The sequence below is a fragment of the Mangifera indica genome, unplaced genomic scaffold (genome assembly GCF_011075055.1).
Source record: "Mangifera indica cultivar Alphonso unplaced genomic scaffold, CATAS_Mindica_2.1 Un_0002, whole genome shotgun sequence".
In the NCBI taxonomy this organism is placed as follows: domain Eukaryota; kingdom Viridiplantae; phylum Streptophyta; class Magnoliopsida; order Sapindales; family Anacardiaceae; genus Mangifera; species Mangifera indica.
In genome coordinates this window covers 1,168,029-1,194,538 of record NW_025401094.1, presented here as the reverse complement: position 1 = coordinate 1,194,538, position 26,510 = coordinate 1,168,029, and the positions used below count along the sequence as shown (strand labels likewise).

General features: G+C 34.6%; 2 protein-coding genes and 1 pseudogene across 3 annotated transcripts; 1 reads left to right on the top strand and 2 right to left on the bottom strand.

The window, feature by feature from the left end:
* On the bottom strand, positions 1 to 1,288 carry LOC123205191 (F-box protein PP2-B1-like). The gene is made up of 2 exons (XM_044622121.1): positions 1,137 to 1,288; positions 1 to 566 (listed from the first exon to the last, which is right to left on the bottom strand). Exons 1-2 carry the CDS (start codon positions 1,148 to 1,150, stop codon positions 20 to 22), a joined length of 561 nt encoding a protein of 186 aa, XP_044478056.1. The 5' UTR covers positions 1,151 to 1,288; the 3' UTR covers positions 1 to 19.
* LOC123205249 lies at positions 1,240 to 20,485 on the top strand (annotated as a pseudogene).
* Positions 19,930 to 25,536, bottom strand: LOC123205189 (pentatricopeptide repeat-containing protein At4g14170-like). 2 transcript variants are annotated; one of them, XR_006499811.1, is made up of 4 exons: positions 25,229 to 25,536; positions 22,202 to 25,133; positions 21,420 to 21,593; positions 19,930 to 20,900 (listed from the first exon to the last, which is right to left on the bottom strand). XR_006499811.1 is itself a non-coding variant. In XM_044622119.1 (2 exons), exon 2 carries the CDS (start codon positions 24,809 to 24,811, stop codon positions 22,352 to 22,354), a length of 2,460 nt encoding a protein of 819 aa, XP_044478054.1. In that variant the 5' UTR covers positions 24,812 to 25,133; positions 25,229 to 25,536; the 3' UTR covers positions 22,063 to 22,351. The 2 variants fall into 2 exon arrangements, 1 of the variants encoding a protein (XP_044478054.1); XM_044622119.1 differs by lacking the exons at positions 19,930 to 20,900; positions 21,420 to 21,593 and having other exon boundaries at positions 22,063 to 25,133.
* Positions 25,537 to 26,510: the final 974 nt, after the last annotated feature.

The following is a 26,510-nucleotide window of genomic DNA, read 5'->3' as shown; positions in this document are numbered from 1 at the left end:
GAAAAATCTTACTGTAAAACTACTTTGGCCTTATCTCAATTCCTTGAACAATAAGGCCACCCATCCAGTCACCACTCCTCGCCTCCACACGCATTTCCAATTCACCGTTTTCATCTCCTGCATTGTAAAAGTCACCTAACTTGACTTTACGCCAGTCATCTACTCTCTTCTTATGATGATGGCCATCATCCTCTTTTGCCAAAGATGCCTGCCGCTTGACTCTGCGGGTGCGATAAACAAGACTAGGATGATGGCCATAATCCGCTCTTGCCCAAGATGCCGGGAACTCGAGACTGAGGCCGTGATCAACAAAACTATGAAACATCCCTAACTGATCTCGCTTGCTCGGACTTACTGCATCCAAATATACAGATCGTTTTTGCTTTTCAGTTCCCACAAGTCCAACACTGACCTCTACTGTCTGATTTTCAAACCCGTAAGGCTTTTCTGTTGGCTTGTACACAAGATAAGCTGCATAATTTGTCCCTGGTGACAAAATGCCAGTACTAATCTTTCCACTTATCTCAAGCGAACGTACACGTATAAGCTCATCAAACTCTGGGAACCTGTAAAATTGCGAATAAACTTAAGCTTATCCAAAAACAGTCCGGATAAAACTACAAGCGACAAGAAAAAGCTGAGATATAAACCGTGCGCCAGGAGGAGAGGTCCATGTCCAATTTGTGGGAATATTACCCCACGTAATCGTGAGGTCCCTGGAAAATATCATGCAACATATCTTCCCACTTTGCTTATCCAAGGAAAAGGAACGACATTAGGACCAACATGTTTTGAATGATTAGAGATCCTCCCCCAAGGTCAAGGCCATTAACTAGCTTAAAATTTCCATATTCAATTAGGGATTACAACAACTATAGTTATTGAACTAACGCCGCTTTTTTCAATTAAAATGACCAAACTTTGTTTCTTCTGAAAGTTTGGCCCTATAACGTTATGTCAAACAGGGTTTTGGGATATAAGATGAGAAAGTTTAACCAAGTAATACTATCGACAAATTTTATTCACACACCAAACAAATAAACAACTTAAAAAAAATTCAGATCCCAAAAAAATTACAAATTCTCAACCAAATCTCCTGAAATTCAAACCCCAGAAACAAAATCGTGAAAGCAAACCTTTTTCCCATCATCGGTGAGAATCGAGTGTTCACGGAGGTGGCGAAAGAGCTCCTTCTTGGAACGCAAATCTGGCAACGTGAGTTTGGAAAACTTAGAAATGATGGATTGGCACTCAGGTGGCAAGAAGCGCTCCCAAACTACGTCGGAATCGGCGGTGGACCTGAAAATTTTAGAAAACAAAGACAAGTGGCATGCGTGACGAGGGGTGGCCTTGAGTATTGTAAATATTTATACTATTTGAACAATAATTAAAATGCCTTTTTCATTCTTCAGTGGCTTGGTTCCCCCTTACAATAATCACAACATAATTGGTTTAGATTGATATAGAAAATTGAAATGGAAAATCCAGGGGAAAACACAGAATGGAATTGCAGAATATCAATCCCATAGGTTGGAGTGTTACTTCTGAATCTTGGAGGACCAGAGACAGTTCACGATGTTCAGCCATTTTTGTTAAATTTATTTGCAGACTTTCTCTGCTCTTAAAATTATTATCTCTTTTTTATTTGTTTCTTTAAAATGTTAATTTTACACCAATTGTTTTTTTTTAATTGACAAAGGACATTTGTTCAAATCCTAGGAGAACTACATCTGAAAAGCTAACTAGTGAAATGTGAAAACCCAATATGAGATCCAAGTTTTATACTTTATACTTGGGATCCTAAGACATTGATATGAATATTAGGAGAACGACACTTCAAAAGCGAAGTTAATGCAAATAGGAAAACCACACCTTAAAAACGAGTTAATACAAATCTTAGAAAAATCACATTTCAAAAGATAGCTATTGAGATAGAGGAACCCAAAACTATATAAACTAGTTTCTAACGTGGGATTCAAGCCCTATACCTCGCACTTGAGATCCTTACTGGCCCTAGGATGACTAGGATACTAAATGATATGAATCTTAAAAAAATCATATCTCAAAAGCTAGTTATTAAAATAAGAGAGTCTAAGAGCATATAAACCCTACACTAGTTGTCTATACTTTCCAATGTGGGATCCAAGTCCCACACTTTGCACTTGAGATCCTAATAGACATCATACACCTTCCCAAGTTATTTCAGTTTCTTCGACGGCCCTTGGCAAATTAATTTCTGTTCTACAAGCTCCCAACAGTAAAGAAGCATATGCGTCCATCGGAGGTGGCTCACCTTTGTGTAAAATAACAGATGAGCGGTTGATATGCCATGCTATTTGTGGCACTGTTTATGTTTGGGCCATGTTTGTTGATTGCACCTTATCTATTTTCTTTTCTTTTTCTAAATTTTTTATTAGAAAATCTGTGCTGTATTTTTTTTTCATTTTTGTCCTTCAATTTTGTCTGTAATATTGTGCATTTGTAATTTGAAAAACTTGTTGCAGGCACATGCACTTAGAATGGCTGTGGAAGAAAAGAACTTACCCGTCAACGTCTATGTTGGAAGGAGGTATAATAGCTGAAGCCCTACATTGAAGAAGTTCTCGTTGAGCTCAGCCAGAAAGGTGTTAGGGCTTTTCTGATGTGGACTGAACTATTTGAAGAAGAGATGATGAAGGAAGAAGGCAAACCAGAAGGAAGAAATTCACAATAAAAAAAGAAGAGAGGAATTAGAGAGAACCAAGAATACGCAGAGAGAAAAACAGAGAGCAAAGTTGATTGTATTTTCCAATTATTCTTAATCTGTACAATTAGCCAACATTATATAGTGGCATTCTTTTCATTTTTATAAATGACATCGTTTCGTCACTGTTTCGATTTACCCATTCATTTTCTTCAAGACTTCCCACCCGTATGATTTTCTTGCAGTTCCAGTCAGGTAGATATAAGCAATAAAATGGCCATCTACAGAACTAAATTAATTGTAGTTTTTATTGTTGCAGCATTGTGAGCGAATACTTAGAAACCTAAGAAGAGATTGACATGAAGTACAGACTGTTGGCTTCTGAATCCGACATTCAAAACTGGGGACGTGTACCCACCCTCAACTGCATGTCTTCCTTCATCATGGATCTCCAATGAAGACATCCAAGACTTTGCGAGATATGCTATCAGAATGTTCTTTGGTTCTATTTTAGAATTTGTTTTGCTGTTATCGCCGAAATTGATGCTCGCAATCAAGAATATTCTCCTTTAAAGGCCATTTAGAGTAGTGTGTCAAAAAACTGGAATTGTAGTTGAGTTTCATATGAGCTAGCAATTTCATTGAATGAAGTTTCAAACATGAGAACATAATTTGATCAAAATACCAGGATATAGGAAGGATTTAGTTTGTTTTATTTAAAAATGGAGGCATTCTTGCAATTTTAGCCTAGGGTTAGTAGAGAGCTAGTGCACAACCAACCTGCGTGGGCACTAGGGCTGCAGAGCGGGTGGTGTTCTTGCTGTTGATGAATCAAATGCCACCTGTGGCATGAGGTTGTCATCAGTTGGATTGGACTACAGGGAGACCAATAGACAGGCTTACAGGCAACTTTTGCTTCTTGTATAGGGAAAGTTTCCGAATTCAACAATCTACGAGCCTACCAAGTTGGTGTTCTGAAGCAATATATATTCTATTATATCCATGCCTCAAAATCTTCTCTTTTCGGACTTCATGTCAGCGATGTCTTGGATGATTCTGCAAGTTTTTTTGCGTTGTGAGATTCTTGCTTAATGTTATTGGGTGATTTTTAGAACATGATTTCGCTGTAGAACTTTCAATGATATGGTCATTGCTTGTTCATATGTTTTCTATTTTTCTATTGGGGTAAACTTTGATGGATTCTATTTGATGATTTATACTTACAGACGATGATTAAGTGAACTTCTGCTATTAGCAGGTCAGGTACTTGCATGATCTCAGCAAAACTTCTTCTCAAGCACTTGCTAATCTAAATTCTGATTCAACTTTTAAGAGAACTAGCATTGCTGGGGCTCAAAAGGGAAATCTAGTGGGGAAAATGTTTGGCGCAGTTGAAGTAAGCACATACAGTAAAAATGCTGCAGAATATCAATCCCATTCACATGCCCCCGAAGATAAGGTTGGAGTGTTAATTCTGAAACTTGGAGGACCAGAAGATAAGGAGCTTCAAGTCTATGACAGACTTGATTCAGAAAGAGTTGGGGAAATTCTTAAAGCCTGAGGAGGTGAATTTACTTAGTGGAGACTCTTTTTCTATATGGTTCATTTACAGAACAAAATTAGTTTATGTATTAAAATTTTTCAAGAATAGTTTTACTGTTCTTGTTAAATGTTGAGGTTTGTGTTCTTTATTTATTTATCTATTTATATTGAGATTGAGAAGAGAAGGTTATGATTAATACAAGTTTTCATGAGGTTGATATCATGTCTTCAATTTATTCATTTATACAAGTTCTTTAAATAAAATTGTGAAGTAAATTGCTTTTCTCTTAATTGATCAAATTTTGTTGGTTTTCGAACCAAAAAATCATTCAAAGTATTTGATGAAAGCTGAATTGATAATTTCTTCATTGATAACATTTCAATTTATGCAAGAAAATTTAACAACTAAATCAAGAAAGATTCCTACAAATTAGCAAAAATAAACCAAGATGCATCATAAAATCAGTTGAAGCATTCAAACACAACTTAAAATCAGTTGTGATTTTTATTGTTATGATTTGCTGAACTGTCAGCAAAAGATGCATCAAACCCTTTACTCCTCCTTGCCTCTTTTGTTGCAAATTCCAATCTTCCTTCGAAGTTTGTCAAACCTAGTCTTTGACAAAGCTTTAGTCATAATATCAACAAGTTGCACATCAGTTCCGCAATGCACCAAAACAATTTTCTTGCTTTCTGAACATCTCTAATAAAGTAAAATTTGATCTTACAATGCTTCGTTTTGCCATGAAACACAGGATTATTAGAGATAGCTATAGTAGCTTGATTATCAACAAAAATCTTTGTGGCTTTTTCTTGCACATGCTTCAAATCTGATAGCAACTTCCTCGACCATAAAACGTGATTCATAGCACCTATGGCAGCAACATATTCAGCCGCTGCTATGGATTGAGTTACAACGTCTTGCTTTTTAGAGCTCCAAGAAAAACATTCGGAACCAAAGGTAAACAGTTAGTCTGAAGTACTTCTCATATCATCATAAAATCCTGCCTGATCGCTATTGGCATACCCTTGAAAATTAAGATTTTCTAACTTCTCAAACATTAGACCAAGGCTCTTTTAGCTTGAAAGGATTATATTTCCTAGTTTGTCCTACTTGAAGCTTGAAAGACTAAACAACCTTGGTTCTTTTAGCTCGAGCCCATATTCTATCGCATTCCCAATTTTGAAGACACTTACTATATTTGGATGTCCAAATATGAAGATCTTTTGTAATGGAGAACTGTTGACACCAAGGCTCAACGAAGTCATGTTGAATATTCATACTCATATAGGAAGATCGATGGATAACCTTAACTCTGTCATCCAACTATTATTCTTTGAAGAACAGGCATGTAAATTTATTAGTTGTTCATTATAAATTATGAATAATACTATATATACAAAGAGATCATTTAAACATACGGTAATAACACTTTATTAGATAATTTTAAAGTGAGAAAAAAAGTAAACAATTGTATCACCCAATCATAAGTTGACACCTCAATTTATACAAAAAATTTTGTACAATTTGTTTGTATGTATAGTTTCATTCATAAACTATTGTATATATGTTTTTTATTAAATTGTGTGTGAATAATTTTGGCATGAGAATAGCCATTGTCTTGACATAAAGATGTGATTTATTTTGCAGGAGAAAATTTCAAGGCAATGACTACAAGAACATTACCAGAAACAGGCATGTGAATTAATTAGTTGTTGATTGTAAATAAATTTTTATAAAAATTAACAATTTTGACACTTCAGTAATTTTATAACAAATTATTATTCTTGTTTTGAGTAATTTAAAGATTTTATATTTTAATTGCTTCTTTAATTTTTGAATTCAGTGAGCAAACACTGTAAGGCCTACTTATTGTCTGATAAAAGGAAGGGAAACAATTCTACAAGGGAAATTAACGATAATTTTACAAGCACTTTCTCCACAATCCTTTTATCTGCAAATTCCTCACCAAGTAATCTGATGTTATTAACAATGACAGAGATTCAATCAGCATACTTACCAATTGTTTCATCCTCCCTCATATTTAATGACTCAAATTCCCTCTTCAGGTTCAGCACCTGCATCTGGCGTGTTCTATCACTTCCTCGGTATTCTTCTTTCAACTTGTCCCAAGACTCTTTAGCAGAATCACAAGCCATAATCCTATAGAAAACACTATCTGCCACTGAGTTCTGAATGAGTGACTTAGCCTTGGATTTCTTTGCCTTTTCTTCACTGTGGGATTTGATTTGAGCCATGGTAGGATTTGCTTGTAAAGGAGAAATTGGTTTGTCTTCAGTCACAGTTTCCCAGAGATCATAGGCTTCAAGAAAAGCTTGCATCTTCACTGACCAAATGTGGTAGTTTTCACCAGAAAAGATGATAGGAGGGTTTAAAGGTAGGCTGTTGGATGCCATTTGTATTATGGGTTAAAAGTGGTGTTTTGGTCCTGTAAGATCAACTGCAGCTCTGATACCACTGTTGAAAAAGCAGAGCAATAGTAATTGAAAAAACAGGAGCACAAAGTGAATGAAAAATCTCAGCATACTTTTATTTCATTGATTGCAGAATTTATACACAAAGAAAATAACATACTTCCCTAAAGACTTGCCACTAAAAGTAGTGGATAAAAAACTGAACTTGCCACTAAACATAGTGGATAAAAACTGAACTTGCCACTAAACATAGTGGATAAAAACTGATGAGAAAATGCTGCCATTAATTGACCCATATGCAGCCACTAACTTCAGAAAAAATAGCAACTAAGCCTTGACAAAGTCAAGAGAGAAAATGAAAGAACATAAACTGAAAAAAAACTGATTAAAAAATAATATGCTGAAATTAAAATGCCAACTGTCTAACAGTTTTACTATATTCTCTAGTTGCTTGCCTGTGGTAAATCAATTTTTATATCATAAACCATTTCTGAGTGAGAATAATATGCCAGGGAAGATGCATATATATCAGGGCTGCCTGTTTTTATCATACAGGCCCTAGTATCAACGATTGGCTGACTTGATTCAGAAAGTGTTGGAGAAAATCCCTAAGCCTGATGAGGTGCATTTAATTTCTGGAAATACTCTTCTTGTATATGATTCTTTTGCAGCACAAAAATCAGTATATATATATATATATATATTAAAATTTGACTTGCCTGGGTTTTAGTGATTTGATGGGATTAGTCTCTACAACTTTTCTTTGACTTTTATATGTGGAATTATAGGTAATGAAATTCTTTTGAGAATGCTAGTGATCCATAAAAAGACCAGATGGAGGAGTGCAGAACTTGAAAAGCTACAGAATTGGCAACAATCATACTTTGACATTTCAGGTTTGACTGTTAAACCCTGTGTCATTAATTTTGGATTCATCTTTCTTGTCTGACCGTAATTACGAATACTGTCACAATTGTTGTTCATTGACTTTCTTGATCTCTAAAAAAGTTTCAGCAAATAAAGTTTCAAACACAGTAACATTTTTTTAAAAATTCCAAGACATGGCAAGGATTTTGCTTACTGTACAAGACAATGGGGGGAATTATTTTTACCGTAATTAGGGAATAGATCTGTTGAACACAGTTCTTGATTTTGTTTTATGCGTGAAAAGAATTTGTTTGGTGATACTTAGAAATAATCAATACAAGCATATTTCTGTTGCTTCTTTTTCTTTTAACATATCGTACATGTTCTTTTAACATTATCGAATTGATATTATAGAAACTTTAATATAAGGTTGTACAGAAATTGGTTTTCTATGAATTAGAATAGTACTTGCTAATTTTATGTGAAAATAATAGTAATGTTTTTATCAAGCCAGACTGAATGTGTCACTTCAAAGTGTCGAGAAATCAGAGCTTAGCTTTCTTGCTGAACTGAATCAAGTGTTGTGTAACCAGGTAACTGCAGATGGATTGCAGGGAACAAAAGCTGAAGAGAGTGCAAATAGTTCTCTGGGATCTAAAACTTCCGTGAATGTGCAGGAGTTGCAGGGCGTAGAAACTGAAGCAAAATCCAGAGGTAGCCTCCAAGGGGTGGGCTTCCAAGGTGGAGAGCTTTGGTATAAATCATTTGGGAGCATACTGAGATAATACTCTTGATTTATTGGTCACTAAACCTGGGGGGTCAGGTGGGGTTTCTCATTATCAAGAAAAGAAAAAACCCAAGAGCTACAAAAGGAAATAGAATCATTTATATTCATAAATTAGGGACTAAGACAATCATGTTTGTGCCATCTGTTAAGAAAATTGATGCAGGAAGGATTGATTGTCAATCCTCAAGCAAAGTTTTCCTTCCCAATTTCAGAATGTGTTATGCAAAAAGGGTGCCAAAATGTTATGTGTTTTTTATCAATCGGAGAAGGGGACTTCTACCTTCCTTTTATTTAAAATTAAAAGAGTTAATTGGCCTCTCTCATCAAAAGCCTAATAAGTTACATTAATTTACCTTATAACCTAAATTTGAAAACTACAATATGAAGTATACTGACCCGTTTTCGAATGATTAGATTAGACTTACAAAATAAATTTTTTTTGAATTACACATTCACCTAGTTTTTTATTAAAAGGTTAACAAATTTAATCCATGTATGCCCATGTTATTTCAACATATACAACATAGTTAAAATTGTAAAGTAAATTGATTATCTCTTAATTAATCTAATCTATCTCATGCGTAGGCTTGTGAAATCAGTGAATCATATTAAGTGCTTTCAGAATAAAAATAAGATCTTTACAACACTTTAGTGATTATAGAAGAAAAGAAAATAATATTAAGCTTGAGTTGAGAGCAAAGCCTTTTGGAATTAGAGCAAAAAATGAGAGGAAAGAATAATCTTTTCAATTATATTAGAACCAAAGAAGCCTTGAGACCCAAGGCTTCTTCTATATGAAATCTTTTATACTTTCAAAGCCTTTCTCTTTTCTCTTTCAATTGCTTGATGTTGTAATTCTTCTCCTTTTTGTCATAATAGATTCTTAAGTTTGTTATGAGGATTCGAATCTCTCTTTAAGAGTTGAATTACGTGTCATTTACCTCTCTTTCCTACATTCTTTCATTATTGTTCATCCTCAATCTCTCCAAATCGGAGACAATCAAAGCAAAAGATAGTATCCAATGAAAACGCCTTTGGTAGAAATAAATCAAAATATATACAAGTCATTTTCTCTAGTCTTTAGTTTGGAAACAATTTGTATATATTATATCCAACACATTTTCAAATATTAGAGTTATTAATTTTTGAATATGTTAACTCCTATTAACTTCTTTTCGGGTAGAAATAATACATCAATCTGCATACACATATTCTTTATACTATGGAAATTATAAAAGAAGAGAATATTAAGCAAGTAGCCTTGATTTGAGAGCAAAGGCAAAGATGGAACAAAGAAGACTTGAGAGGCAATTCAAGTATAAATGAATTCCAAAATACCAAAAGGAAATTTGTAAATTGTTTAAGTCATATAGGTATACATGAAATGTCCTCTGTTTTCCTCTGTTTTGTAGAATAGTTGAAACGATTCCTGACTCTGTTTTGTAGAGTAGCTATGAAACAAAAGAATAACTTTTAAAAGAATTATAAGAGATGAATCACATGCCATTCTCTTCTCTTTCCTACCTTCTATCAATCATTATTCATCCTCAATCTCTCGACAACCAAAAACACTCAAAATTTACATCATGGAAATTGTTACTTCATCTGTTAGTTCAATTTCTGAAATTATTTTCACCCGCTTGTTTGATGCAGCAGGACGTCAGATTGGCTACCTGCTTAAATACAATGACAACATCGAAACTTTACAAAAGCAAGCTCAGAAACTCAAGGCTACCAGAGACAGCATGCAAATGAGAATTGATGCTGCTGAAAGAAACAGAGAAATTATCTTACCTGATGTCCAAAGCTGGATATCTGAAGTTGATAATGTCTCTGCTGAAGCAGAAAAGTTTTTGGAGGATGAACGCAATGTGAACAAGATGTGCTTCAAAGGGTGGTGTATTGATGTCCGATCGCGTTACCGGTTCAGCAAGGCGGCAAAGCGGAAGATAACGGTGATCACTAAGCTCCAAGAAGGTGGAACATTTCAAACTCTATCTCAGCCTGCTCTTCCTCCTTCAAGCATTATCGTTCCAACTGTTGGATTTTCTGGAATTTTTGAATCCAGAGAATCAATCAAGAATGAAATTATGGAGGCCTTGAAAGATGACAAGGTCAGCATAATTGGAATATGTGGGATGGGGGGTGTGGGTAAAACCACACTAGTGAAACAAGTTGGCAAACTAGCTGTAGAAAAAAGTTGTATGATTCAGTAGTCATGGCAGTTGTGTCTCAAACTCCAAATATCTTGAATATTCAACGAGAAATTGTCTATGTGCTAGATCAGAAACCATTACCCGATTATCCTGAATCGGCACGAGCAAGTTTCCTGTGGGAGAGAATTAAGAAGGAGAAACGAATCCTCATAATATTGGATGATGTTTGGGGAAGAATTAAATTGGAGGAGATTGGTATTCCTTTTGGGAAGGACCATAGAGGTTGTAAGATCATGCTTACCTCTCGAAGCAAATATGTGTGTGATGAGATGGATTGTAACAAAATATCTATTGTTGGAACTTTATCAAAACAGGAATCGTGGGAGCTATTCAAGGAGGTTGTTGGAATGGATGTTGAAAATTCTGTCATGAGTCCAATCGCAAGAGAAGTAGTCACCGAATGTGATGGCTTGCCAATTGCAATCGTGACAATAGCAAGGGCATTAAAAAACAAAAATGAGCATGTGTGGATTGATGCGTCACGACAACTAAAAACGTCTACTCCAACAGATATCCCAGGGATGCAAGGAAGTGTGATTTCATCTTTGGAGTTGAGCATCAAATATCTAGAAAGCGAGAATGCAAAATCATTGTTCTTTTTTGTAGCATATTTCCAGAGGATTTTAAAATCCCAATTGAAGTTTTAGTTACATATGGAGTGGCTTTGAGGTGGTTCAAAAATGTTGAGACAATGAAGGATGTTAGACACAGAGCACATGCTATTGTAAGTATCCTGGCCTCTTTTTTTCTCTTGATTTATGGGAAAAATCCCTACTCTATGAAAGAGTATGTGAAATTGCATGATGTTGTACGCGATGTTGCACATATAATAGCACCTAAATACAACCAAATATTCTTGGTCAAAGCTGGCATTGGTATAAAAGAGTGGCCAAACAGAGATACATATGAAGATCTCACATGTATCTCATTAATGTCAAATGATATTAAAGAAGTGCCAGATGTGATGGAATGCCCAAAGTTACAGTCTTTACTATTGCAAGGAAATTCTAAAATGGTTTTCCCTAACAATTTCTTTCAAGGCATGAAAGATCTTAGAGTTTTAGACTTGAGTAAAACTCAATTATTGTCACTGCCAGAGTCACTTTCTTTGCTGGCAAATCTTACAACATTGTATCTTAATGGTTGCAAGTTAGGTGACCTATCTATTATCGGGCAACTAAGTAAACTAGAAATTCTTAGCCTTAATAATTCTAATGTTAGGGAGATCCCAATATCTTTCAGTCAATTAATTCATTTGAGGTTATTAGCTTTGAACAATTGTAGGAAACTTGCACAAATAGCACGTGGTGTCATATCCTCTCTATGTAAATTAGAGGAGTTGTATGTTTTAAAAAGTTTTAAGCATTGGGATTCGGAAGGAGGTGAGGGGGGTTTGAGAAGCAATGCAAAGCTTGCTGAGTTACAATCTTTGTCTAGATTGACTAGCTTGCAAATTGCTATCCCAAACTTGGATTTCTTAATTGATAATGATGTGTCGTTCAAAAACTTATCAAACTTTGCAATAATAATAGGTGGTGTAGAAGATTTTGACACAAACGTGTTTAGGCTTTCTTCAAAAGAATATTCAAGAAAATTGTTGATGTTAAATGATGATAAGGTTTTGATTTCAGGATTGATTAATTGCCAAAAGAATTTGGTAATTGAACAAACGGAATCTATAGGAGTAGCCAAGTGTAAATCAGTGGTATATATATTTGATTGTGAAGTGCTTAAGGTAACATATGGAAAAACAAAGTTGCTTTCGTCATTAAAGGAACTATATTTGATAAATCTGCGAAACATGACACATATATGGAAAGGTGAAACTCAATACATAAACCTTTGCAACTTGAAGAGAATAATATTACGGATGTGTCGAAGGTTAGTTAAGCTATTTTCACAATCTTTGTTGCAGAGTCTTATTAGTTTGGAAGAAATGGAGATATATGATTGTAACAATTTAGAAGAGATTTTCATAATGAAAGAAGAAGAGGAAATAATACCACCAAGGAAAGATCTCACCACAACCTCCCCAAGTTTGGGAAACTTAACTTCTATAAATATACAAAGATGCAATAAATTAAAAAGTCTCTTCACCCCCTCCATAGTCGAAGGCCTTGTGAAGCTCAGAAGGCTTCAAGTATATTCTTGCTCAACATTGGAAGAAATAGTCACAAATGAGGAAGTATCATCATCATTAGCAAAGAAGATTGTTTTTCCTAGTTTGTCCTACTTGGGGTTTAAATGGCTAAGAAACATTGGTTGTTTTAGCTCAGTCTCATATTCTATTGAATTTCCAATTTTGGAGAGAATTCGGATAAGTACATGCCCAAAATTGAAGATTTTTAGCTATGGAGAACAACTGACACCAAAGCTTAACGAAGTTATGCTTAATCACAAGGAAGGACGATGGATGGGTAACCTGAACTCCACAGTTGAGCAATTGTTCATAGAAGAACAAGTATGTGAATTAGATAATTGTTAATTGTAAACAATTGTAAATATTTTTGAATAAATTGTATTGTCTTCTTAAAATATGTTTAGTTAGCAGTATGACATTAATAATCTAAAAATTGTGATTGGTTTTGCAGGAGAAAATTGCAAGGAAACAACTACGTGGTATGAATTATGTATCATAAATTCAATAACAAATTATTATTCTTGTTGAAGTAATTTAAAGATTTTATATTTGTAATTACATCTTTGAATTTTGAATTCTTAAAAACACTACTATTTTTACAGAAGAAAAAGTAAAAGCAGAAAAGTGAAAAGGATTAAACACCAACTGAGACAATGATGAGATCGATGGCTGCAAATTAAATGGCTGCAACTTAGATGGCTGCAACTTAGATGGCTTATCTATTGTCGGGCAACTAAGTGAACTAGAAATTCTTAGCCTTCATGCCTCTAATGTTAGAAAGATCCCAAAATCTTTTACTCAATTAACTCATTTGAGGTTATTAGATTTGAACAATTGTGAAAAGCTTGAACAAATAGCACATGGTGTCATATCCTCTCTATGTAAATTAGAGGAGTTTTATTTTTTAAAAAGTTTTGAGCATTGGGATTCTGAAGGAGATGTCAAGGGTTTGAGATTGACAAGGCTTGCTGAGTTACAATCTTTGTCTCAACTGACTAGCTTGCAAATTATTATCCCAAACTTGAATTTCTTAATAGATAAAGATGTACTGTTCAAAAACTTATCAAGCTTTACAATAATAATGGGTCTTGTAGATGATCGTGCAAAAGAAGAGTTTAGGGATTCTTCAAGAGAATATTCAAAAAAGTTGATGATCTCAAATGATGATAAGGTTATGATTTCAGGATTGCTTAATTGCTTAGAGAATTTGTTAATTAAACAAACTGAATATTTAAAAGTAAGTAAGTGTGAATCAGTGGTACATATATTTGATTGTAAAGAGCCTAAGGAGGCATATGGAGAAATGAAGTTGCTTTCCTCATTAAAGGAACTAGACTTGAATTATCTGCCAAGCATGGCACATATATGGAAAGGTGAAACTCAATACATAACCCTTTGCAACTTGAAGAGAATAAAATTATTGGGGTGCCCAAAGTTAGTAAAGCTATTTTCACGAGATTTATTGCAAAGTCTTATTCGTTTGGAAGAAATGAGTATAATTTTTTGTGACAATTTAGAGGAGATTTTCATAATGAAAGAAGAAGAGGAAATAATTCCACCAAGGAAATATCTCACCACAACCTCCGCAAGTTTGGGAAACTTAACTTCTATAGAAATTAGATGCCATAAATTGAAAAATCTCTTCACCCCCTCCATAGTCAAAAGCCTGGTGAAGCTTAGAAGGCTTGAAATACGTGGATGCTCAATATTGGAAGAAATAATCACAAATGATGAAGCATCATCATCAGTAGAAAGAATTGCGTTTCCTAGTTTATACAATTTGGATCTTAGAAGTCTAAATAACCTTAGTTGTTTTAGCTCAGGCTCATATTCTATTAAATTTCCGGTTTTGGAGAAACTTTCGATATTTTCTTGTCCAAAGATGAAGACTTTTAGTTGTGGAGAACAACTAATACCAAACCTCAACGAAGTTTGGTTAGACAATTCTAAGAAGGAAGAACAATGGATGGATAACCTTAACTCTGCAGTCGAACGATTATTCAGGAAAAATCAGGTATGTGAATTAATTGGTAGTTCATTATAAACCATTGTAAATACTTTATTAATAAGATGTGTTTAAAATAAAAATTTTAAAACATGTTTATTTAGTTAGAGACATAAATTATCTAAAAATCTGATTTGTTTTGCAGGAGGAAATTAGAAGGAAACAACGAAATTGTACTGAAATTCCCTCACTCTAAGGCCTCCTTACTGATAAAAGAGAAGGGAAACAATTCTACAAGGGAAAATAATTTTACAACTATCGAGGGGTCCATTGATAATTTTATTCAAAGTGGCTGGCTCTGGTACATTTATTTAATATTATAAATTTATTGTCACCTACATAAAAGTTTTGCCTTTCAATTATCTTTACTTTTACTTGAAGGCCAAGGAAGATCTTCCTGTTAAAATCAACGGCCTTAGGCTTCCCGTCGAAACCATCTGCTCATGGCAGTGGTATGCTCTGCACTTTTCTCTTTTATCATAACTGTAGATTCTCTTTTTTGTTAATTTGCTCATTTTCTATCAATGCGGTGGATTTAGTTTGGTTGAGCTGACTTGGGGCTTCACTGGCGTAGGTCCTTGTTATGCAGGGCTTGAGATATGTTCTCATTATGGCGGCATCCATGTGTTCAAAATTTGAAACAGCTCCCATTAGATGTTTCTCTTTTGTTTAAATAACGAAAGACAGTGCTGAAGCTGGAGGAGGAGAAGAAGAAGGCGAAGAAAAAGCAGTGAAAATTTCCTGAAAATACATCAACTGAGACTTGATTCTGCAATGCTTACTGGTGTGAATCAGATTCATCAATTTTTTATGAACACAATGAAATTACACATTAACTTAATATTGATTAATGAACTTCAAGAGGCATTTTAATATCTAATAAATCGAAGTCAGAATTGTGTTTAATGTTCATTTCCTAGCAATGCAAGATCTTGGGATGCTTATATATGAATTCAATTGAATTGTAAATATTTATACTATTTGTACAATATTTAGATGTAAAATACTTTTTTCTTTCTTCAATGGCTTGATTCCCCCTTACCATAATCACAACAAAATAGTTTGTTTAGATTCACATTAGAAAATTGTAACAGGAAATGCGGGGGAGTACAGGGCATGGAATTGTAGCAGAAAAAGAAAAGCAGACAAGCTGAAGAGGTTTTAGATATCATTTGCAATTTGTACTGTTGAATTTTTATTCATTAAATTTTCCCAGAAATAGCAAGGAATAAAATCCTTACTTCAATATTAATGGTTATGCATTATCAATATCACAAACAGGTGGGCAATTTCAGTGTGGCAAGGTTCACGCTGATGGAAACTTAGGAAGATGAGACATTTGTCATACGCTAGTTTAATTAAGGTACTGAATTCCCTCACTCTTGCTGATATAGCTCTAATGCCAATTTAATTTGTCATACTGATACAATTCTTTTGTTTTTGAACATGGAGTATTAAGAAAACATTCATTTGGTTGAAATTTGTGATGCAAAATTTAGGGGAAAACAAGCTTGAAAACAGGCATGTTAACAAATTGCCATCAATGTATTCTCATTATTACATGTAAGCTCAAATGACTTAATGATCAAATATGGAGGAAATAATCATGAACAAGAAAGGAGAAAAGGCGGACGTTTGCATCAACAGAGAAGATGGTGTTCCTAGCTTAAATAAGATGAAACTCACTTTGTATCAGAAAAGGATTTATCCACAGTTCTTTATTTCTACAACTGGGTCAAGAATCTGTCTGCTGGAGAGAATATTTAGGTGTTGCTTCTGTTTTAGTATATTCTCTGACTGCTTGACTGTAGTAAATTAATTTTTATATCATAAACCATTTCTGAGTGAGAATAATATGCCAGGTAAGATGCATATATATCAAGGCTGCCTGTTTCTATCATACGGGCCCTGGTATCAACAATTGGATGACATGATTCAGAAAGCGCTGGAGAAATTCCCTAAGCCTGATGAGGTGCATTTAAATTTCTGGAAATACTCTTCCTGTATATGATTCTTTTGCAGCACAAAATTCAGTATATATATCAAAATTTGACTTGCCTGGGTTGTGGATATCTGATGGGATTAATCTCTACAACTTTTCTTTGACTTTTATATGTGGAACTATAGGTAATGAAATTCTTTAGTGCCCATGAAGCACCAGTCAGCTATGTTGAGAATGCTAGTGATCCATAAGACCAGATGGAGGAGTGCAGAACTTGAAAAGCTGTGGATTTGACAAAAATCATACTTTGACATGCTAGGTTTGACAGTAAAACCCAGTTTCATAAGTTTTAGATTTATCTTTCTTGTCTGCGTGTATTGTCGCAACCGTTGGTTATGGACTTTCTTGATCTCTTATATTTTTTTTCCATCATTAGGTTGGGCACTTACACCAATGGTTGAAGCTCGACAATGTTGAAGTTCTCATTGAGCTCGACTAGAAAGGTGTTAAGAGTCTTCTTGTATTTCCAGTCAGGTACTTGAATAGTTACAAAAATAGTAATTTCGTAGTCAATATGAGCACTAAATGGGCTATCTTCAAAGTTAAATTAATTACAGTATTTACAATTGTAGCTTTGTGAGTAAGCACATAAAAACACTTGAAACAATTGACATGGAGTACAGGGAGTTGCCTCTTGAATGCGGCATTCAAAACTACGGATATGTACCAGTTTTATATACACTTAAGATTTATAGATGTCCGATAATGAAGACCTTTGGTTATGAAGAACAACTAACACCAAAGCTCAACAATATTGTGATACATCCATTGATTAAGATAGGAGGACAATGGATGCGTAACCTTAACCCTACAGTACAAAGATTTGTTTAGGTGTGTGAATTAATTAGTTCTTAATTTAAACAATTATTAATTTTTTAATAACTTGTTTTTGAAAATAATTTTTACACAATAATTGCTATTGTCTTCTTACAATATGTTTATTTAAGTAGTCATATACTGTCTGGAAGTCTGATTTGTTTTTCAAGAGAATTAGCAAGGTTCAATTAAATGGTATGAATCATGTATCACTAATTCAATAACAAATTATTATTCTTGTTTGAGTAGTTATATTTTATAGTAAGTTAAAAATTTTTTTATACTTATGATTGTATCTTCAATTTTTCCTTTGATTTTGAATTCGAAGAAAAAGAAGAGACTTATTTTGCTATATGTTATAAAGGCGTGAATCATGTTCATCAATAGTTTCCATTGATTTTTTCCTAAAAAGAAAAGAATACCAACTATATGTTTTTTTGATTGTGCATGATCTTTTTTTTTTTTGGTAATTGATAATGCATTATCAATATCACTATGCAAGTGGCAATTTAGCAAGGAGACTGTTGTCATAATCTAGGTACTGAAATTTCTACACTCTTGCTGATATGATATAGCTCTTAGGAAGAGAAGCAATTCTACAAGGGAATTAACAATAATTTTGCAAGTCTAAGGGTTTTTTTTTTTTAATTTTATCAAAAATAAGGGGATATCTGGCTGGCGCTGGGTTTTCTTTTTAATAGTTTTTTAAATATATTGCAACCTAAATGCTAGTTTTGCCTTATATATTTTTTTTTGTAGAGACACCCCCACAATTATCTTTACTTTTCTAAAAGGCCAAGGAAGATCTTCCCGTTAAAATCAATGGCATTAGGCTCCCTATCAATACCATTTTCCACAAACCTAACACCTTGAGTTCGACAAAGAAGTGTGCTCATGGCAGTGGTGTGTCCTGCTTTTCTCTCCTATCATAACTTTTGTTACTGTTGTTTGTTAGTTTTCTCATTTTCCATCAATGCGGTGGGTTTAGTTAGGTTGAGCCGTCTTTTCTATAACAAATGAACTTTGATTTAATTATCTACAGATTGATAAAATCTGAAGTGTAATAAATTGTAGTAGAAGTAAGAGCAGGAGGATTACCTGAAATACATCAACTGAGACATGATTCTGCAATGCATACTGGTTTGAATCTTGTTCATGAAATTTTTATAATAAGAATCAAATTTAACATTAATTTTATATTGATTAAAGTTCATTTCCTACCAATGCAAGAGTTTGGCACGTTTATGTAATAATTCAATTCAATTGTAAATATTTATACTATTTGAACAATATTTGGATGTAAAATACTTTCTTCTTTTTTGAATGTCTTGATGCCCCCTTACCATAATCACAACATAGTTTGTTTGGTTTCACATCAGAAAATGGTAACAAAAAATGCAGGGGAATACAGAGCATGGAATTGTAGCAGGAAAAGAAATGCAGACAAGGTGATGAGGTTTAGATATTTTTTGCTATTTATAGTCTGTTGAATTTTGATTCATTAAAATTTTCCTTGAAATAGCAACGATCAAAATCCTTACTGCAATATTAATGATATGCATTATCAATATCACAAACAGGTGGGCAGTTTCAGATTGGCAAGGTTGCACGCCGATAGAAACTTAGCGGAGGACGCACTTGTGCTTGTTTATGTAGGTACTGAATTCCCTTCCTCTTGCTGATAAAGCTGTAATGCCTATTTAATTTGTCATACCGATATTGATACAGTTCTCTATCTCTACAACTGGGTCAAGCATCTGTGTTCTGGAGTGAATGCTTCTGTTTTGAATATTCTCTAATTGCTTGCCTGTCGTAAATAAATTTTTATATCATAAATAATTTCTGAGTGAGAATGATATGTCAGGGAAGATGCATATATATCAAGGCTGCCTGTATCTATCATACGGTCCTGGTATCAGCAAGAAGGTTACATGAAGTCTATGGCTGAATTTATTAAGAAAGAGTTAGAGAAGTTCTCTAAGCTTGATGAGGTGCGTTTAATTTCTGGATATATTCTTCTTGTATATGATTCTTTTGCAGCACAAAATCAGCATATATATTAAAATTTGACTTGCCTGGGTTGTGGTCATTTGATGGGATTAGTCTCTACAACTTTTCTTATTTTTATATGTGGAACTTAAGATAATGAAATTTTTTAGTACCAGTCAATTATGTTGAGAATGCTAGTATTCCATACAGAAACCAGATGGAGGAGTGCAGAAAGTTGAAAAGCCAAGGATTTGGTGACGGTCATACTCTGGCATACCAGGTTTGACTTTAAAACCCAATTTCTTTAGTTTTAGCTTCCATCTTTCTTGTCTGCCTTGAATTATAAGCACTGTCTTATTTATCCTCATCATCAAGTTTAATTCCTACAGTTATTAAGTTCTCCCAGAAAGGTGTTAAGAGTCTTCTAGCAGTTCGAGTCAGTTATATGACTAATGACTAGTTACAAAAATAGCAATTTCATGTGTCGATACAAGCACTAAAATGGCTATCTAAGGAGAATTTACTATTGCAGTTTTATGAGTGAGCACATTGAAACACTTGAAGAGATTGACATGAAGGCTCTTGAATCCGGCATTCAACACTGGGGACATGTACCCGCCCTCAACTGCATGCCTTCCTTCATCACTGATCTGGCAGATGCAGTACTAGAAGCCTTTCCTTCAGCAACTGCTCTATCTTCCTCAAAGAATATCTCCAATGAAGATGACAATGACTTTGTGAGATATGCTATCAAAATGTTCTTCGGTTCTGTATTAGCATTCTTTTTGCTTCAGTTGCAAAAAAATGATACTTGCATTCAAGAATAATCTCCTTTAAAGGCGATTTACAGTAGTATGACACCAGATTTTCAAAAAAGTAGAACAGCAGCTGAGTATCATATGAACTGGTGATTTCATAGTTTGATCAAAATGGCATGACATGCCAGGGATTTTGTTTGCTGTACATGAAAATGGGTAGCTTTTATGCAGTGATGTTATTCTATCTTAGATGTTCTTTCTAATATTATTTATGTGGAAACATGTTATTAACACAATTTCTAAAATTGTGTGTCTAAAAACATTGATTAAGCAACAGTTTTCCTTCTATATTCAAAAGAACAGCCAGAAAATATTAGAATCAAATGACACAATTTCTAAAATATTTACGAGCACAAGCACAAGAAAAGGAGCTTTCACTTCATTTTTAGCTCTTTGATGAGAGAATTTTTTCAACGTCTGGAAAGGATGACCAAGCCAACGACTGTTAAACATGAAGCACCAACTATGGAGACAACAGGGGCAAATGCATAGACAAGATTTGGAAACCTGAAATAGTTTTGGATCCTCCTCAAACCTTTGTCGACAAGTGAAGCCAGTGCTGCTGCTCCGGCAACTCCAATGGCCTGGTTACGTCGTTCCTAGTCCACATCAAGATAACAATCTGAGGACTGATGGTGCACACATAATATCTCCATATAATAGTCAAAAGATAGGTTAAATGAAAAAAATTAGGCTGATGCCATGCTGGTGGTGTTTGCCAAGTTATGTGATGGCTGAGACGCAGGATTGCAAGGAAGAAAACAAAAAAAACTTATTTTTACAACATCGTGATGTTGGTGTCAACGTATGGGTTTCATCGAGTTAAGTCGACAGTTGATCCATGAACCAAACATATTTGGGTTAGTTTGACTAGGGTTCATCCCAATTCAAAACCCATACCAAGTGTGAACCATCTCCCAATCGAATTAGCAGCCAATTGCCGGTTGAACTGACAGGTCAGGTATGGTTTGTAAAACCATCAGAGAAACTTTAAATAGATAGAGATGGTTTTTTTTTTTTCTGTTGAGAATAACTGAGCCTGAATGAACGACTTTGAAACTATGTATAAAAAAGTAGAGCTTTCAAGCAACAAATACAGAAAGTGAAGTATTTCATACCCCTAAAAGTGCCTGGAGATTAGCGGCCGGGTTCTTGCTAGAACTTTTGTCATAGCCGAGGAATGCCAAGACAAAGAAAGCGGTATATGTAACGCCATCAAACAACCATTTAGCTACTAGCAATGGAGCAAGCCCAAGCTTTGCAAGCTTTGAATTGATTTCAGCTGAGTTAGCCTGGTGAAAACATAAAGAAAGATTCAAATACTATGTTGGTTGTCTACAACATATAGCTAAGGAAACAAAAACTTCATTTCACCGTAAGTTCCTAAGGAAAAACATTGTCAAAGTTTTGGCCGTTTCCCTTTTCTCCGTTATTTTGGAGACAATTTCCAAAATCTTTAAGAATATGCTATTATAACCCAAAATACATTTTGATATTTAGGACTCATAGACCATTTAACTAGTCTTCTATTAATATTTTTAAACGATATAAGATATTTATATATACTCAACACTTCTTCCGTGTATTGTAAATGTAAAATTTATCTAGAGCTGTTATAATTATATTTTTCAATTAGTATTAAATGTTTTCAAAGTCTCAAATACTCACAAAGAAGTTCCCAATTGTTTTTGCATAATGATAGAAAATATTAAGTTATTAAAAAAAATTGCAATTTTAAACATTTATTTGACACATAGAAACTTAAAGAATCAATCTGAAATTTTTATTTCTTGGTGTGTGCACAAGAATATTTCTTGCAGGCTCGGAGATTTGGAGAGTACTTTACTGAAAATGATGAAAGTTACCCATAAAAGGAGTACTTATCTATCAAGTACTCTACCTACTATGCAAAAGTTCGATGCAATTCATCTCCTTTTCGTCTTCTGGATACTTAAAAAATTTCTGCTATTCAATTTTCTGGTTCACTTTTGATGCTGCCAAGACTTGTACGTCAGCAAACAACCATAAAACTCAGATTTCTTTAACAAATTTAACCGTGTTCTTCATGCCAAAGACCTGGAGTGGAGTTCTCCATTAACTCTCCAACTACAAATGCTTGTACCTGGTCCCCTGTTTGAACCCAACTGTAACCAGGATTTTTCTTTGCCCCTCTCGACTTCATCAATTCCCTAATCTTGTTTGCCTCATCCCATTTCCCAGCTTCTGCATACATGTTTGAAAGAAGAATATAATACCCACAATGTTCAGGTTTCAACTTAAGCAAATGCTCAGCTGCCCAAGACCCCAACTCTATATTACCATGGATTCGGCATGCCCCAAGCAAAGCACCCCATATATTGGACTCCGGTATGATGGGCAAATTTTTTATAAGTTCCACTACATCTTCCATAAGGCCAGCTCGTCCAAGGAGATCAACCATACAAGCATAGTGCATTTGTGTCGGCTTAATATTCTGAGCTTGCATTTCCTCAAAGTATTTCCTCCCTTTTTCAACAAATCCTCCATGGCTACAGGCTGACAAAACTGCAATATATGAAACTGAATCATATTGCACTCCACGTTCCCTCATATTTTCGAAGAGATCGATAGCCATGTCCAAATCACCAAGCATTCCATAACCCAAAATCATAGTATTCCACGAGGCTGCATCTTTATTTGGAATCCTGACAAAGATCTTGTCAGCTATATCAATCCGTCCACATCTGGAATAAAAGTCCAAAAGTGAATTAGCAACAAAGAGGTGTGTGTGAAAAAGCTTTCTCGTCACGACTGCATGGATCTCTTTCCCTTGCTTGGTTGCAGCTAATTTTCCACAAGCTGATATAGCACCCACAAAGGAAACCACATCATGCATCATACCCTTGAGACCCATTTCTGAGAATAAACTCAAGGATTTTGAGCAATCACTTGTTTGAGCATAGCTTACTATTAATATATTATAAGATATTTCATCCCTACAGGATATGTCAAAAACACTTTGAGCCAGATCTAAGCGGCCACATTTTGCATACACGTCTGTCAGAGCATTGGTGACAAACAGATCAAGGTTGAACCCCATACGGATGGTCACTGCATGGATTTCTTTTCCTGGACGAAGGAAACCAACTCGTACACAAGCTGGAAGAACATTCGTCAAAGTGACAGAATTAGGTATCTCGTTATGTACTGACATTGCTCTTAATAGCTCTAGAGCCGCTAACTCTTGCCCGTTTTGAGTGAAATTAGCAATCATGGCATTCCAAGTAACAACATTCTTTACAAGCATATTGTGAAACAGAGAGGAAGCTTCAGATTGATGGCCTGATTTTGCATACATATCAATCATTGAGTTGGCAACAAACACATCAGATTCAATGCCCATTCTTAAACAGAACCCATGGATTTCCTTTCCTAACCCAAATAATTCTTCTTCAACCAACACAGGTAAAATAATAGATATAGCAATAGAGTTTGGTGTCAGCCCAGCACAAATCATCAGCCTAAACATATCTAATGCATCCTTGTTACACCCTGTATGAGCAAGACTAGCAATTACGGCATTCCAGGAAACTTCGTTCCTCTCTACCATTTCATCAAAAACTTGCCTTGAAGCCATCATATTTCCACATTTACCATACACATCAACCAGTGCATTACTAATAGTCGCCTGAACACCCAACCCAACCTTCACAACAAAACAATGAATCTGCCTTGCCATGACCTCATTTGCAAGGCTCCCGCAAACTGGCAAGATACTAACAATAGTAACTGAGTTTGGTTTAAACCCAGACCTTAAAATCATATCACAATATAAATCAAGCGCCTCCACATAGCAGCCATTAACCGAAAGTAATCCTATAATTGTATTCCAGGAAACAATATCTCTCTCACGCATTTCATCAAACACACTCCTAACATTTTCCAAAAGCCCACAATTACCATAAAACAACAACAGGGTATTACCCACAAAAACATCCATTTCAAAACCAAGTTTGAACAGATGCCCATGAATCTCCATACCCTTTTGGAGTTCCAAATTATCAGCACATGCCTTGAGAACAAAAGGGAAGGTATGGTTATCAAGCGGAACTCTGGTCCTAACCATTCGATTATAGGTAACAAAACCATCATGAACACGGGCAACCAATAGAGCCCGAATGAAAGTATTCCACAGAAATGCAGTGTGGCAATAACTAATAGTCTGTTCAAAGAGAAGGAAACAAGCATTGGATTCTTGGAAAGCAGCATAGCGGAGGATCAAAGAGGCACAGAGAGAAACACTTCTAGGAAGAAATCCATTGTGGAGTGCAAAGGCATGGACTTGTTTAGTTTGGCGCAGAGATTTGGAGTTTGAGGCAATTGTGAGGAGATTCACATGGGTGTGGTTGGTTGATGAGTGATAGGTACAGTGAGTCTTTCTCAACAGAAAGTGATATTTGCTTAAGATTCTTGAAGCTACTTGATGTCTATGCACATGAAGAATGTTAAATGCATTGTTCTGTAACAACATCGAAAGATAGCAAAGCAAAGGCCTTTTGGAGTTTGTATATCACCAATAGTTTTACTTTGCAATGGGGTTCGAATATATAATTTCCTATGCAGATACAAGGGCCATCTGAGTTGAGTTAAGTGGTCAAAAAATTCAAGTCACAATGCGAAAAGTTCCCCCTTCTTCCTTTTCTCTCAGTAATTTTCTCATCAGCCAGGTGGGTTCTTTTCTTTTCTTAACAAAACTACATATAAAGAAAGAAAAAAAAAAGAATTGATGATTGAGCTTGTAGTTCAGCTTAAAAAGCTCTCACCTTCCATTAATCCCAGAACCCTTTACTCTCCTGAGACAACAAAGAACAAAAAACTAAATTTTCAGCCATAAAGTCCAAAACAGAGAAGCTGCAAATAAATAAATAATAAATATTTTTATCTGTACCTTTAAGTGCTGGTCATGTGGGATATTATCTCCAGCACTGGAAGTTCCCTGGCTGATGGAACAGTTGAGGCAAAGGCTCGATTTTGAGTGAAAAAATTGAAGCAAGTCTAGTTGAAATCTTTTATTGCTAATGTTGTGTGAGTGATTGCTATGACAGAAATATGAAGAGCTGGATTTTACTTTGATGGGGTTCGAGTTGGGAAAGAAGAGTTGTTGTGGACAAAGGCTTGCAAGTGTTATGGCGGAGCTTAACATCTTCACTAGCTCTGGACGTTAACAGTTGCATATCGGATTGATTCTGAAGGTTAAAAGTGAGAAGTCTGTTTTGTCAGGGGAATTAGCGAAAATAATCAGAATCTAAGGGTTATATTTCAACTTTAAATAGTGTTAGAACCGAATCGACCTGTCTCGGTCTTGAAAACTAACTCGGTTTTGTTTGGCTTAATTTGTATTAATTTAAGTTAAACTCAAATTAAAATCAAATCGAAGCAGTTGGTTCATATTTCAAACTCAAAAGGGTTCTGTTTGGGCCATGCGAATCAAATTGATAGCATAATTCAATTTAATTTGACTCATAATTGGAATATTAATTAAAATAGGTAAAAACTTTTTCGCGTAAACGTTTTTAGGCAAACGTACAGTAGTTTTACTTTTTATAAGCAAATTTTTTTGTAACTCCAAAAATACTCTCCCAACCCTGTAGGTGTAGGCACTGGAAGGAAGGTACGGAGTGTGCTCGGTGCGCGTGGTATATGCGAAGTGCGCGCGGTGTGTACAGAGTGCGTGCACCGTCATATAATATACATAAACAACTGCGCGCACCCTTTCTTATATATATATATATATTAAATAATATAATATAATATTTAAAATATATAATAAATATATATTAAATATTATAATATTTAATATAATATACATAAATAATAATAATAATAATTTTTTAATATAAATTATATCATTATATATATTTAAAAATTATTATTATTATTTATATATATTATATTAAATATTATAATATTTAATATAATATATATAAATAATAATAATAATTTTTAAATATATATAATGATATAATTTATATTAAAAAATTATTATTATTATTATTTATGTATATTATATTAAATATTATAATATTTAATATATATATATAAAAAATGGCGCGTGCACCGCACGCACTGCGCACACCCTCGCACTCTGTTTGTTTATATATATATATATGAGGGTATGCGCACTCTGTACGCATCGCACGCACCGTACCTTCCTTCTAACGCCTACATCT